This window comes from Penicillium griseofulvum (genome assembly GCF_001561935.1).
Source record: "Penicillium griseofulvum strain PG3 chromosome Unknown contig_91, whole genome shotgun sequence".
NCBI lineage: Eukaryota > Fungi > Ascomycota > Eurotiomycetes > Eurotiales > Aspergillaceae > Penicillium > Penicillium griseofulvum.
This window is the reverse complement of record NW_024467450.1, coordinates 1,261,707-1,275,860: the sequence shown is the minus strand read 5'-3', so window position 1 is coordinate 1,275,860 and position 14,154 is coordinate 1,261,707. Positions and strand designations below refer to the sequence as shown.

Below are 14,154 nucleotides of genomic sequence, written 5' to 3'. Positions count from 1 at the left end.
GGACTGATCAAACTCTCTATCTTATTCCTATGGAAGCGGATGCTAAGTCCTATCCGCTCTTTCCAGTTGTTTTGCTGGGCTATGATTGTGATTGTTGCTGCTTGGAGTATATCTTTCTTCTTCGCGACCTTATTCCAATGCGGGACACACTGGGACTGGAACTGGGCACCGATTGGGTTCTTTTTGACAGAGTGCACTGATACACTGAATATGCTAACAGTATTTTGTGGGACGGATTTACTGACGGATTTTGTGATCATGTTCATGCCTGTGCCGATCATCTGGAAATTGCAAATGTCCACGAAAAAGAAGATTGGAGTTACGAGTGTGTTCATGGTCGGAATATTGTATGTTTTTTCCCCTCCCTGGAGATCTATTGGAATACTGGATGCTAACTTTGCATTCTCATAGCACGATCGGCGCAGGAGTTGCAAGGACATACATCTATCTCGTGACGTCTTATGACAAGGAGGATAATCCTGATTTCATAGCTGATTTCACGCTATTTATCCTATGGTCGGAGATCGAGGTCAATGTGGCTATGATTGTCTGCTGCATGCCGGTCTTTGGACCTGTTCTTGGTCAATGTCGGGATACTCTGTACCGTTTCTTCGGTCAGTCAAAGGAAGGTGATTTTGGTCTCCTTGGGCATTCTACATCGGCATCAACGAATGATGGCAAGACACCCCTCACCAAGTTTAATACTTCATGCGGGTATGCACATCGTGATCACTCTTACGAAGCAAAACCAGGCCCGTGGGTGGGAAATGATAGGGTATAACGTTTTATTGGCTTGTCCAGAACTAAGATGATGTAATATTAGGAATCAGACTGATGCATGGATGAAATAGGGCATATGTTCAGGCATTTTATCCCCTATTATTACAGAAGTCGTTCGACTCTTGTTTGGGGTTCCAGTTTAATGAAATGTAACGTCTTTGTTTATTCTCTCAAACGGGTTAAAGCAGAAGAAGCAAGTAATAGGGTTATATGATCAGTCTACTCCATAATTAGCAAAATATCATACTAATTCGGTAACCCGCCTAGAAAGTGAATGTATAACTCATGTCGGGGGCCTTAAAGTGGATAATGTGGCTACCCGTGCGCATACCTAGCAAACAAAGAAAAGTGGTCAAAGCATACCATACACCACACCTAAGAAGGCACCCAGGCATGATCGTCACACCTATAGCAGATCATCTGTACAAATGACAATGGTACAGAGATCACCGCTAATCAACCCCTTGCTGCGCCTTATCAACTCTAGGCTTTCTAAGGTTCATTACCTTCCCACTCATCTATCGTAAGAGTTAATACCTACTTCAACGTCTAGGACCTTAGACTTTTGACATTATTCTAGCCAGTATGGCTAACCGCGTGTTTGCGTCCGTGGTAGCCGTGCTTCTAGCAGCCATTGCAATTTATTACCAGGAACTTTTGAATACTTTCTTTCTAAGTCCCAGCCTAAAGGTAGTTGACTCGGCACGAGATATTACTTACCTTGGCAGTCTATCCCCTTCCGGGATTGAGCATTTCCAGAACATTTTCTACGCCGAGGAACCTACAGGACAGCGACGTTTCGCACCGCCAGTTCCAACGAAGCCAGTGAAGGGATCTGTCATTGATGCCACCAAGGCTGGGGCCTGGTGTCCACAAGCAACGGGGGATATACTTCCGTTCACAAGTAGAGTGACCAATATTAGCGAAAATTGTCTGAGCTTGAGAATCGCGAGACCGGCAGGTACACAGAAGAATGCTAAGCTTCCAGTTGCGGTCTGGATCCATGGAGGTTAGTCTACTACTTGGGGAATGTAAGCGCTGGAGCTAATGAGCAGATAGGTGGCCATGCTTTGGGCTCAGCTTCCGATATTCTTTACGAACCTGACGGCTTGATAAATCTGGCTGCTGATGATGGACTGCCGCTGGTATATGTTGGCATAAATTATCGCCTAGGCTGTAAGTCTTGTATCAGGAGTTCCTGGAACTCTGCGCCGTGGCTATGTACTGATTCCTGCTTCTTGTTCAGTATTCGGTTTTGCGACTAGCGAATCATTGGTTGAGAAGAAAGAGACAAATGCAGGGCTCCGTGACCAGCGTGCCGCTTTGGAGTGTATGTATCTCGGTACTGTTTTATCACATCATGAGAAGCTAAAACATTGAGCAATCAGGGGTCCGCGATAATATTGAGGCATTCGGCGGTGACCCTAACAGAGGTATATTCAACTACCCTTTCCTGCATTCAAGCACCGATGCTGACATACTATGCTTCAGTGACTGTCATCGGACAGAGCGTTGGGGCCAGTGACATCGGTCTACAGCTAACCGCCTTTGGTGGTGATCGAGATGTTCCATTCCAGCAAGGAGTGTGAGTGAACCGATATCTAAACCTGTTCCATGCTAATCCGCGCCTAGAATGATGTCTGGCGGTCCAGGGTTGAACTTCAACAGCCAGCCAGAACTGGTTGCGGATAATACGGCTGCTATTGCACAGCAAGTAGGATGCGGCGGCAACCAAGATCTGCAGACACTGGAGTGTCTTCGAGCTGTTCCTTTCGAGCAACTAACCAACCTATCCGTTACTGCATCTCGCGCAGCCCGTCCGCCTTTCGGCGAAGGGTTCTTTTACCCAACAATCGATGATGACTTCATTCAAGATAGACCCTCCGAGTTGACTCGCGCAGGAAAGTTTACCAAAGGAATTCCCTTAATAGCTTCCTGGGTCACAAACGATGGCGCTTGGTACGCACTCCCAACGACTGCGACAGACGACGAAGTTCTAGGGAGCTTCGGGCTATGGCTGCACAAACTTTCAAAATCCACCAAAGAGAAGCTCCTACACCTATATCCTCTAGAGGACTTTGCACACATGGTCAAGGAAGAACATGGTGGTCAACTTTCACCACAGTACTATCGTGCTGCACAGTTGAATCGCGACATCTGGTTCACTTGTCCAGTCCTTGACTTTACGTGGCAGTATGTCAAAAACGGGGGTGTGGAAGCCTCACAGGTGCGGCTGTATGAGTTCAACCAAACCAGATACACGCCAGTCTTTGATTTCATGGGTGTGTCAATGTGGGGTGTAGCTCATCTCAGCGACATCCCCTACCTATTCAACAACGACCACCTAGAGGCCGGTGCAGATAATTCGGACGATCAGCTTGCGCTAGCGCGGGATTTCAGTCGGACAATTATTCAGTTCGTGCATGGCGCTCCTAAAGGGGAAGACGAACGACTTCAGTCATGGCCGCCTGCCTTTTCGAATGACTGTGTCAAATCTTCAACGGGCGATGTGCCTAACCATATCTCGCTGCAGCTGTTTGGTGGTCCTCATGGCTCCGGTTCCACTAAATGTAGCGAAGGCATCGAAGCGGACATGGAGGTTATGACTGATGCAGAGAAAGCGCTTCATGGGGAAAAGTTGTTTAGTCGGTGTGCATTTCTCAATAGTCAACAATTTAGAGAGGAAGCAGGGGTGTGAGAAATAGAGCCTATCAACGTCATTGTAACGGTAGTGCCGTCCAGACTATCTACATGCCTACTTGCGGAGTGCCCGCTAATTAAGCAGATATCGATCTTCTTGTCATCAGCTTAACATGAAACTATTAAAGTCACATCCCATTCCTATCCTGACTAATTTCCCGTACGTTCCAAGGTTATTCCTAGTATTAGGGGTAGAAAGGCCAACCTGCTTCAGTGGTAGTTATGTTGAAGAAACCAAGGCTCGATAATCCCTGCCTATCCACGGATTGCGCACGTAGGGTTTCTCCCGAGGTCATTCATTGCCACCCCCTCTTCGCGATCCGTTCGGTTTAGACTTTCTTCCCGCCTTTCTTATTTTTTTGGCTTCATGGGTAACTACCTAGGTAGGTAAGAGGGGAAGAAACCAACCTTGGTTGGAAGTCTATAGGTAACCTAATAGATTTACTATTTGCTCTATGTAGCCACATAGCGATTGATGTATGAAGCTTCCCTTTATTTCTTAACGGAATCGACACAATTCTGATCTCTTCTTTTAATTAAACTACAAAATGTGAGATGAGCTCCTTATTCCTTCCTTCAAACTAGCAGCTACGATGCTGCCAATTCTCCTTCTCTATTGGATATACGGAGTAGTCAAGGCCACAATACTCCCAGCCACAAATATCAGGGAACCAGTATCGGACGCTATTTAGTTGCTCAAAATATATAACTCCCTAGTTCAGGGAGTATATTCAGCCATTGTATAACTACCATTTTTATCACAAGATTTTTAATTTATTTTAATTTGAGCATCTAATCCACAAATAATCAGCATTTGATCCATTTCAATGTCTCCTGTGTCCTAGATGACAATATATATCGACTCGAAGTGCCAGGTTATGCCACACAGACCTAATCGGGCAGAGAATCCCCCATTCTATATACGGACTCCACGGCTGGCTCACGACATATGTAACATAACACCGGGCATAACAGGTCTATAAAAGAATGACACTGGAAGAAAACTGAAATGTACTAAGCCAAGACCGGATCTCAAGTTCTACCCGATCTAGTTCGAGCCCCCCGAAAATGAAACTAGAGCATGATAAGACTCAGTCAAAGGCCACAAACCCTGAGCAAAACCAACCGCCCCAGCAACAAGAAGCACATAATAAGCAATCGTCCACCCAACACCCAAATCACCCTGAACCCCAACACCACCATCGTCAGAATCCTCCTTTCCCCTTGTCATAGGGGGACCAATAGTCTCACCAGCCTCAACACGTCCCCAGAACCGCGGTAATCCGCACCAGTTACAGAAACTATGGATGAGAACAACGGCGAGCAACGAGCCCGTCCGCAAATAGACGAAAGTCGCATACCAGCCGAAGATAGTCGTGTATCCGAACTGGAAGAGCGACCGCAGTAGCGCAGCTATAGCTGGGGTATCTGGGTGCGTCAGACGGAACTCATAGAAATGGTGCACGTGCGCGATGCCGAAACACAGCGGTGCGATGAAGACGATCCGGCCCGGCGAGGTATGTGCTAGCAAATACAGCGGGACCATCACGGATCGGAACATGACTTCTTCAGTGAAAGGACCCTAGGAGGATATTAGATTTGGGGGTTTGACAAAAATAAATGCAGGTACAGATGCGTACCGCGACGAAATTCCTCCAGCCAATCCAGCCACCGAGACTCTCGGCGAGCTTGCTGGGACGGAACCAGAACTTCCACTCGCCCTCGACAATACCACGCTCAAAGAGTGGGCCCAGGAATAGAATCATGGTTAGTAGAAGACTCCGAAGCGTCTCTAGCAGGCCGACGGGCCACCAGCCGAGGAGTCTGATGCCAGCGCCGATGGAAGAATTATCTTCCTCGACAATGAGCCAGAGGACGAATAATGAGGCGACAATACATGAGCCCGTGACGGCGCGGATGCGGGCGCGAATCACGGATGGGGCATCGCGACTGAGAGTTGGGGATGGACGGGTTGTTGGGGAGAGATAGAATGGTACCACGTAGAGTAGTGTGAGAATGACCTGGGGGAGTTAGATACAAGGGTGTAGAGTGAAGTATGTTTGTTTTTCTGTGTTTCTAGGAGGTCTACATACAGACAGAAAAGCGACCGTCTTTTCTGACAGGGCAGGTTCATCTGAGGCGCGTTAGAGACAATTTGTTTTTAGGTTTTTGTCCCTAACTTACCCTGCTTGGAATAGAGACTTTTGAGTCGAGCCATTATCCCTATTGGCGCCATTTGTAGAGTTGGGTGAGAGAGGCTATTTATGGTCTTTTGGTCTTTTGGTCTTTTTTGGCCTTTTTATGGTTTGATGAGAGAAAAAGGTAAAGGCCGATTTTCTTTGTTCCTACTGTACAGAGAAATGGGAGATGATTGGTTGAAAGTGATATAATACAGTATGGTATTGTCATCATTAGATACAGACTGAATGTGAATTCTTACGATTGTTCTTTTTGATATTCCGTATGTCTACATATATATATATTTGAGAGATTTGACGTTTTCTATATATAAAAATAAACAATCTCATCGGTTTCACCCTGAACCCCTTAAAAGATCAAACGTCACCTGATTTGAAGTGGATCGTGCTAAATTGGGAAAAACAGGATCTGAGCTCTCAACCCCCTTTTGAAGCTATTGAGTTTTTATAAATGTAAGTCAACGCGAGGGATCGTGGGTTATTCTCCGATCACGAGGAGACATTATTCATTGATGAGTATACGGAGCATCATTCTTGCTCCGTTCTGCTCTTCTCTGGTGTTCGAGTGGTGTTCGACCCCTGTCAGACGCTATAAACTAGTGGCAGTTCATCAGGATCAGGGACAACGCACACAGGATCCACCCAAAACTCGCGATTAAATGAGGAAATGTGTTTGAAGGAGTCAATTGTGGTTCTCCTTTGACAGATGCTCCGCATTAATATGGATTTTCTTATATTAAGCGTGATAATCCTACCAAGTACCGATATAAGAAATAAACAACTCACGAACACCTCGAGAAAAAAGACTGAACCACCCACAACTTGTACTTTTGCTCTCATCTTGACCAATCATCTAGAGCCACACAAGTTAGCAACGTTTTTTTCCAACTGCATGCAGGTTACAACCCCCTGCAGTGTCTGGCTAGAATCTCACCTGCTTAGACGCTCACCGCTGGGCAACCGAAATTCCCCCCCTTCCATCCAAAAGTGTCTCAAGTTCTGCTTCTCGTGCTGTTTACTCCTGTGCTTTTTCTGTCCCTTTTTTGTTTTGAAACGTTCTAATGATTGTTTTTCTGCCTCTCTTTAATGGCCAATGTTTGAAACGAACTAATTGACGACCTTCTGCACGTCTACCCACGCTCTTTTTGATGAACATCAGCCTATAGAACTACCCATATCAACGGGTACCACATTCTTTACATCGTTCCGAAAAACAACAACATTGAACAATCCACTCTTTTGATCCGATCTTTTGGTTTGACACCTGACAACCGATTTTGCCTTTGATTTATTTCGTCTTTCCAAGCATATAAGGTCCAAATAATGTCTTTTACCGCTCGGTCGACCTCGCCACGCGCGCGAAGGGCATTGCACGAGCGTACCCCCTCTCATTCAAACGAAAGATCACCCGCTCAGTCATTGCGAATGGTGCCGAACGAAGAGCTTGATATGTACACTGCGACCCCATTCCCGACAAAACCCGAGCAGATCCTATTACCTCTTCCCGGAAAAGGACAACAACAATACATATCAGACACTGGTTTCAGCTATTCAGATCACCAACTGGGATCTGCGTATTCCCCACCACCATTCAGCCCACCAGCACCCAACAGCCCGAGAGATTTTTCAATTGGTGAGAGTTGGGATGTATCCTCCACCGTGGATACCGGGAACTCGCCTCCACAGTTATGGGATGACGATCCATCATCCAGCAAGTCATCATTGCCAGATACGGGGAAAGCACCAAACTATGGGTTCGAGAGTTCCGAACCCGAATACTCAGATGACGAGATGATCGTCTTGCCGACAACCACACCAACCATTAAAGCTGTTCTCTCGGAGCCATCCATGTCGCCAAAGTCTTCTGCGGAATCCGTCACTGGGTACTCTAGCCCTGTCGTCGAACAACTCGGAGCCCCGTCAAGTCCCAACTTTGTTATGCTGGATAACTCGAGCATGAACTTCAATAGTTCGGCTACAGCATCGGAGTCAGATCCGCGAACAAACTCACTCTCCTCGTATAATTCACGAGGAACCGTCGTCAGGCACACCGGCTCTGCACCCTGGTTCCAAAACGCCTTTCAACCAGCTTCATCCGAGCACTCGAGCTATGGATCCCCATCATTTCACTCCAGCCCGCCCGCGCAGTCCATCGCCTCATTCCACTCCAGCCCACCTGCGCAGTCAATAGCCTCGTTCCGCTCGTCATCCAGGGCACCATCAGGCAGCCTTTCCCAATCAGCAACATCTTCTTCGCGCAGTCTCCGCTCCGCTTCTGACCTGCAGGCAGCCATTGACAATGGAGTGCCTATTCAATACCCGCGTATTCGCGTGCCATCGTCCTCAAGCTCCCGCGCCGGCACATCAGTTACATCAGAACGCGACTTCACCCCTGGCCCTCCATCCGGACGTTGCAATCCCCACTTGGCATCTGGACGCTGGAACCCGCACCTATCAACAGTCTCATCCATCTGGTCCGCCGATGAATTAACCAACCTCGCTGGAGAAGCAGAAACAGACTCAGACCGCGACATGGCAGAGCCAACCCCACCGCCACCAGCAGCCCTAAAAACAGAAACAACCAGATCCTCCGTCTGGCTTGTCGAATCCCCCAACGACAGCGAAGACGAGCGCCTCGACAGCCTGACCAAGCTCCCCACGCGCCCAGTCTTCTCTCAAAGTCTCTCTTCGGGCTCAAAACGAAGCAACAGCACCCGCAGCCTTCAACGCCCAGGCACGGGGTCAAGCACAATTCTCAGCATCCTTCCAACCTGGGCAAAAGTTTACTACCTCCGCGAGCCAATGGGCTTAAACTCAACACTATCCATGATAGATAGCAACCGCGCGCCATCCACACGCCCGCCATCTACACGGCCGCCATCCACCCGCCCAGGAACTGGAACCTCAAACTCAAGCATCTTCAACCTCGTTCCAGGCCCCCTCAACGTCCCCCGCCCCCGCTCCCCAGAACAAAGACCCCCCTCCCCACAACGCAAACCCGTTCCCCAACGCCGTATTGAGAGCGACCCGCGTGATCCGCGTGCTCACTGGGTCCCCTCCCCACAACCCGAAGACGGCGAGTTCAGTGGTGGCCACCTCCACCGCCTCCGACACAGCTGGTCCCCGCACCTCATCCCAGACGGACGTGTTCCACAGCGCTCGACAAGCCGATGGCGGCCACCATCCCTTGACTCTCGCAACGAGCCCATGTTCGGCCGTCGAAATATCCAGGTATATTCATTCTGCGCGGGGTTCATTTTCCCCGTTGCCTGGTGTATCGCGGCCTTCCTGCCGCTGCCACCGAAACCGAAGATGCCGCAGATGGTCGAGTACGAGTCCGTCTCGGATGTGGGTGCGGCGCTTGAGGCCCAGTGTGTCAATTTGCAACAAAGGAGGAGAGATAATGCGCGATGGTGGAGGACTCTTAATCGATGGATGATTGCCCTTGGGGTTGTTATACTTGTTATTATTATTGTGTTGGCTGTTATTGGGACTACCACGGGTTTTTAGGGTTATTTACAGCATTCGGACTGCGTTTTTGGCGATCTTGACTTTTTTTTCACGCTCTTACGACTTGGACCTTCAGCATTTGCTTTGAGACTCTGCTTTTTTCTTTTCTTTTTGGTTGACTTCCCTCAACCAATCGACTGGTTCTTTTGCCATTTTTTCCGCTTCAGCTGATACTGCAGGCATTTTTTTTTCTCTTCTCTTGATTATTGACTATTCAGCCCCCCTTTTTATTTTCTTTGCATTCTCCTTTGAACTGCATATTTCTTTTCAACGACTCGACGACTTCAACGCACATAAATATCCTCTTCTGTTTTGCATCTTTCTGTGCGTTGCAACTTTTTTGCCTTCAGACTTGTCTATGGCTTCATATTTTTACTGGGATTCCTATGCATGGCGACTGCCTTTGTTTGCATTTCTGCTATGCATCGGTGTATTGGATATATTTGTTTGCTTTTTACTTTGAATTTGAAGTTGATTTTGGTTTTTACCACATACGCGTACTCGTTCTTTGCTTTACTCCTTTCTTCGGCGTTCTATATTGTGATATTTACCGTATACTCAACTTCACTGCTCTTTGAAGTAATTGCAATTGAATCAAAGCTTTCTATTCCTTAAGCAAATCTTCCCGTTCCAAATTGGAATCTATAAACACATCCACAGATCTAGACGAGACCAATCTCGACCAAATCACTATTAAAAAAAATAAACCCGAAATACATCTAATTATTTTAACACAAGCGGCAGGGAACACAGAAAAGCCAATCCAAAGTGGCTCTTTAACACTCTGCTACCAAATGAATCCCACCAACATAGATCTCAACCAAAACTGCTTACAACTTCCGTCCAATCTTCTGCTCAACAGCAGCCTTCAACTCCTCACCCGTAGGCATCTTAACTGTACTTCCCCGTCTACCCCGGGACTCAATCTCAGCCTTGATCTCAGCAACAGCCTCGTCAAAGTCACGCTCCGGATCATTCGGCAAGCCGAGGTCAGGCGGACGAACGGTCTCGGTGCTGGCGGTGCGAGCGACGTGGGGACGGTTGCGGCGCTTCAACTGGGAGACGAGGTAGGTTCTGAGTGGGGAGAAGGAGGCGAATGCGACTAACGAGACGGCGCAGTTGATGATGCCGTAGAAGTAGACGCGGGACCAGACGGTAAAGGACTTGTCGAAGTTAAGGATGATGAAGGGGATGACGGCGAAGGAGAGGGTTAGCTGTGTTGCTAGCCAGCTGAGGATGTCGTAGTAGCGCTTGTTTGGGGTTGGCTTGGTGCCATCTGGTGTAAGGAAGAAGGGGCGCACGTAGCGGCGGAAGTCTATTGTTCAGTTAGTCAAGGGATGAGGAGGAAGAGTCTTGGGTCGTGCTCACTCTTTGCCACAGTCTGAATGAATGAGCCCAGTACAAAGGTCATGTAGTATCCCGGGTAGAAACCGTGCCAGAGCGCACTGGTAGCGAAGGTAGCCATGCTGGCGCGGAAACCAGGTTTCTTGCCCTTAGGCGTGACGCGGAGGTAGACGTAGTTGCGCAGCCAGTGGTTGGTGTTCTTGTTCCAGTTACCCAGGTAAGCGTGCGAGTTCTGCGCCGTCTCCATAGCCCATGGGTCGACGTTCTCTAGTCGGTTCCAGAAAACCTTGCCTGTTTTCGGGTCGAAGCTGTTGTATCCCATGCCAGATAGAATACAGGCACCCTCGGTCAGAGCCCAGACACCGTAATACTTGGTGCGAGCGGTGAAACCAAGCATGTGCACGTTGAAGATCCGACGCAGGAACGAATACTGCAAGAACGCGTCTGAAAGCACAAAGTCGACGGTAAAGTATGAGCTCAGTTGGATAAAGGCAAAGATCCAGATCAGTCCAACGACGGCCTTCTTTGCAGCAGGTCTTCCGCTACGAGGAATCTTGCGCTTCTTTCGGGTGGGTGGCACCTTGGATGGGTCTGTGCCCGGTGGCACCTCGAAGAGCGTAGTGTCGATCCAACGGCGGTAGTCCACATATTCAAATGAAGGACCGGCAAAGAGAGAAGGGAAGAACATGACATAGCCCAAGTAGTCAACAATACTCGGGAACTTCGTGATAGCAGAGTATTTCTGCGGGTCCGAGAGTTGGTCCTTGGGGAGACGGCCATCATGAACATTCCAGCAGAATGAGGTAAGTTTCATGACAAGGACCATCTGCGCTCCAGTAATGTCAACAGCCCCGCTCTCGTTCGCTCTCTGACGGTCGATGTGGTTAATCGACATGTGGCCCATGAGGAAAAGGAACCCAATCCATGGCATCAGTGATCCATCCACATAGTAGGCGATTGCATAAGTACCCGCGGCACTGTATAGTAGGGTGCGTAGACCATCCCAGAGGTCAAAGAGTCCAACAATATAGAACAAGGACACGGCGATAATGAAGGCATTCTTTTTCCAGGGTTGACCGTCGGGAATACGTTTGAGGAGGGCGGCCAGTGGGTAGGAGATGAGGAACGAGCCGATCAACTTGACTGGAGCTAGGGGTCAGAAACTGCTATCAATGGGAGCTTATGGAAGCGGAAAGATCGTACGCTCATCAGTCGATGCGCCAGTGAGTCGGGCTGGCACCTCAAATACTGCGGGGAGTAATGTTAGTTAGACCGAGGTGCTTGGACTTGAGGTTTGTATGGGGAGTACATACTCTGATCTACATAGGGCAACATTGTTGACCTTGTAGAAAGTAGATAAAACAGACAAAACAGAAAAGAAGAAGAAAAAAACTTGAAGGATCAAAGGGAAGAAAGAAAAGGAAAAAAAGAAAAAGTTACAAGAAAAACAGCTTGTCATGTGGAAAGTGGAATTTCCACCCCAACAACTTCCCGCCCTCTCCACATTCAACCCCTCGATCTTCAACAGCTTCAACAGCTTCGACGAGGAGCTAATATAACACCAATCCACCTGAAAGTATCCCTGGATCCACACCATGGACGTCGTCGCGGCTGCCTCGGGGTACATCTCCAAGATGGTCACCGTGGGTGAGTCGGCAGGAGCTTCGTCATCCAAGATGAAGATCTTGCTTCTTGATAGTGAGACAGTGGGTGATTTTACCCTGCTAGTAACATACTGACCTTGATCGCTAACTCTTATTATTATAGGTCCCTATTGTTTCGACCGCCATTACCCAGTCCGCCCTCCTCAATCATGAGGTTTACCTTATCGACCGCTTGGACAATGCCGCGCGCGAGAAGATGCGACATCTGCGATGTCTGTGCTTTGTGCGACCATCACCCACCTCTATTCAGTTTTTGATCGACGAGCTTCGAGAACCTAAATATGGCGAATATTACATCTACCTTAGCAACATTATCCGCAAATCCGCCCTTGAGCGGCTTGCAGAAGCGGACAGCCACGAGGTTGTCCAGTCAGTCCAGGAACAATTTGCCGACTTCCTTGTGATAAATCCCGACCTTTGCTCTTTGGGCATGGGGTTCCCACTGCAACGGATATGGAGCCAATCGCCAGACTTATGGAACCCAGATTCACTACAAAGAGCTACGGAAGGGGTTCTGGCCCTGCTTCTCGCGTTGAAGAAGAACCCGCTTATCCGCTATGAGAAGAACAGCCTATTGGCCCGGAAATTGGCAACGGAGGTCCGATACCACATCACGCAGGAGGAGCAGCTATTTAATTTCCGCCGGACGGATACACCGCCTATCCTGCTCGTTCTTGACCGCCGCGATGACCCCATCACCCCGTTGCTGACTCAATGGACATACCAGGCGATGGTGCACGAGATGCTTGGCATCAACAATGGCCGGGTGGACCTGCAAGATGTGCCAGATATCCGGCCGGAATTGAAAGAGATTGTCTTGGCACAGGACCAGGACCCCTTCTTCAAGAAGAATATGTATCAGAACTTTGGTGATCTGGGCCAGAACATTAAAGAATATGTGGAACAGTACCAAACCAAAACCCAAAGCACTGCGAATATCGAGTCCATTGCGGACATGAAGCGTTTTGTGGAGGATTATCCTGAATTCCGCAAGTTGGCAGGTAATGTGAGCAAGCATGTTACCCTGGTAGGTGAACTCAGTCGACGCGTCGGCGAGGACACCCTCCTCGATGTGAGCGAGTTGGAGCAGAGCTTGGCATGCAATGATAACCACTCCAATGATTTTAGGGTATGTTTAAAGGAAACCGATTATGCTTTGCCCACGAACTCACTCTTCTCTAGTCACTACAACGGATCATCGGGCTGCCAAATGTGCCCTCAGATAATAAGCTACGCCTGGTGGCTCTCTACGCCCTTCGTTATGAGAAGCATCCCAACAACGCGCTGCCAATTCTCCTTGATCTACTAGTCACAGCGGGTGAAGTCTCATCTAACCGCGTAAATATTATCCCAAAGCTCCTCGCCTATCACCACTCCCTCCAAGCTCCACCAGTTGCAGGCGGGTTCTCCGACCTCTTCGAATCAACTTCCTTCTTCTCCGGCGCCAGAGACCGCTTCAAGGGCCTTAAAGGCGTCGAGAACGTCTACACGCAACACTCCCCCCGACTGGAAGTGACCCTTCAGAATCTCATTAAAGGCCGTCTGAAGGAACTGCAATATCCCTTCCTCGAGGGCAGTGGGCACACACGGGACAAGCCGCAAGATATCATTATCTTTATGGTTGGCGGCACCACATACGAGGAGGCCAAGATGGTAGCGCAGGTCAATGCCAGCTCTCCGGGTGTACGAGTTGTCCTAGGCGGAACTTCCATTCACAACAGTACAACCTTCTTGGAAGAGGTAGACGATGCAGTGGGCAGTTGGCCCGAACCAGGACCCACGACAGCTGCGGGACGGCTGCGACGGGAGGTGGGACGGTAATTGCGTTTACGTTAGTGTGTATATGGATAATGGAATAGCATTAGATCAAGTAAAGACCTGCAAATAAGAGTCAATTTGATTAAAAAACCAGAAAAGAAAATAGCCACGGCAATTTATTCCATGTTTGTCGCTAATTT

The 14,154-nt window shown here is 48.6% G+C and overlaps 5 protein-coding genes across 5 annotated transcripts; 3 read left to right on the top strand and 2 right to left on the bottom strand.

Annotated features, from left to right (window-relative positions):
- Positions 1–294: 294 nt before the first annotated feature.
- PGRI_067690 (Carboxylesterase, type B) lies at positions 295–3,478 on the top strand (the record flags this gene model as incomplete). The annotated part of the gene is made up of 8 exons (XM_040794483.1): positions 295–347; positions 412–714; positions 1,365–1,789; positions 1,840–1,956; positions 2,027–2,110; positions 2,169–2,213; positions 2,272–2,365; positions 2,413–3,478. The coding sequence occupies 8 exons, from the start codon at positions 295–297 to the stop codon at positions 3,476–3,478; spliced, it is 2,187 nt and encodes a 728-aa protein (XP_040649733.1).
- Positions 3,479–4,528: 1,050 nt separating this feature from the next.
- On the bottom strand, positions 4,529–5,716 carry PGRI_067680 (CAAX prenyl protease RCE1; the record flags this gene model as incomplete). The annotated part of the gene is made up of 4 exons (XM_040794482.1): positions 4,529–5,062; positions 5,121–5,501; positions 5,574–5,614; positions 5,665–5,716. 4 exons carry the CDS (start codon positions 5,714–5,716, stop codon positions 4,529–4,531), a joined length of 1,008 nt encoding a protein of 335 aa, XP_040649732.1.
- A 1,387-nt stretch (positions 5,717–7,103) lies between these two features.
- PGRI_067670 (putative serine-rich protein) lies at positions 7,104–9,188 on the top strand (the record flags this gene model as incomplete). The annotated part of the gene is made up of 1 exon (XM_040794481.1): positions 7,104–9,188. One exon carries the CDS (start codon positions 7,104–7,106, stop codon positions 9,186–9,188), a length of 2,085 nt encoding a protein of 694 aa, XP_040649731.1.
- An 830-nt stretch (positions 9,189–10,018) lies between these two features.
- On the bottom strand, positions 10,019–11,867 carry PGRI_067660 (lysophospholipid acyltransferase; the record flags this gene model as incomplete). The annotated part of the gene is made up of 4 exons (XM_040794480.1): positions 10,019–10,503; positions 10,557–11,675; positions 11,736–11,780; positions 11,846–11,867. 4 exons carry the CDS (start codon positions 11,865–11,867, stop codon positions 10,019–10,021), a joined length of 1,671 nt encoding a protein of 556 aa, XP_040649730.1.
- Positions 11,868–12,127: 260 nt separating this feature from the next.
- On the top strand, positions 12,128–14,017 carry PGRI_067650 (Sec1 family protein; the record flags this gene model as incomplete). The annotated part of the gene is made up of 3 exons (XM_040794479.1): positions 12,128–12,238; positions 12,300–13,325; positions 13,379–14,017. The coding sequence occupies 3 exons, from the start codon at positions 12,128–12,130 to the stop codon at positions 14,015–14,017; spliced, it is 1,776 nt and encodes a 591-aa protein (XP_040649729.1).
- Positions 14,018–14,154: the final 137 nt, after the last annotated feature.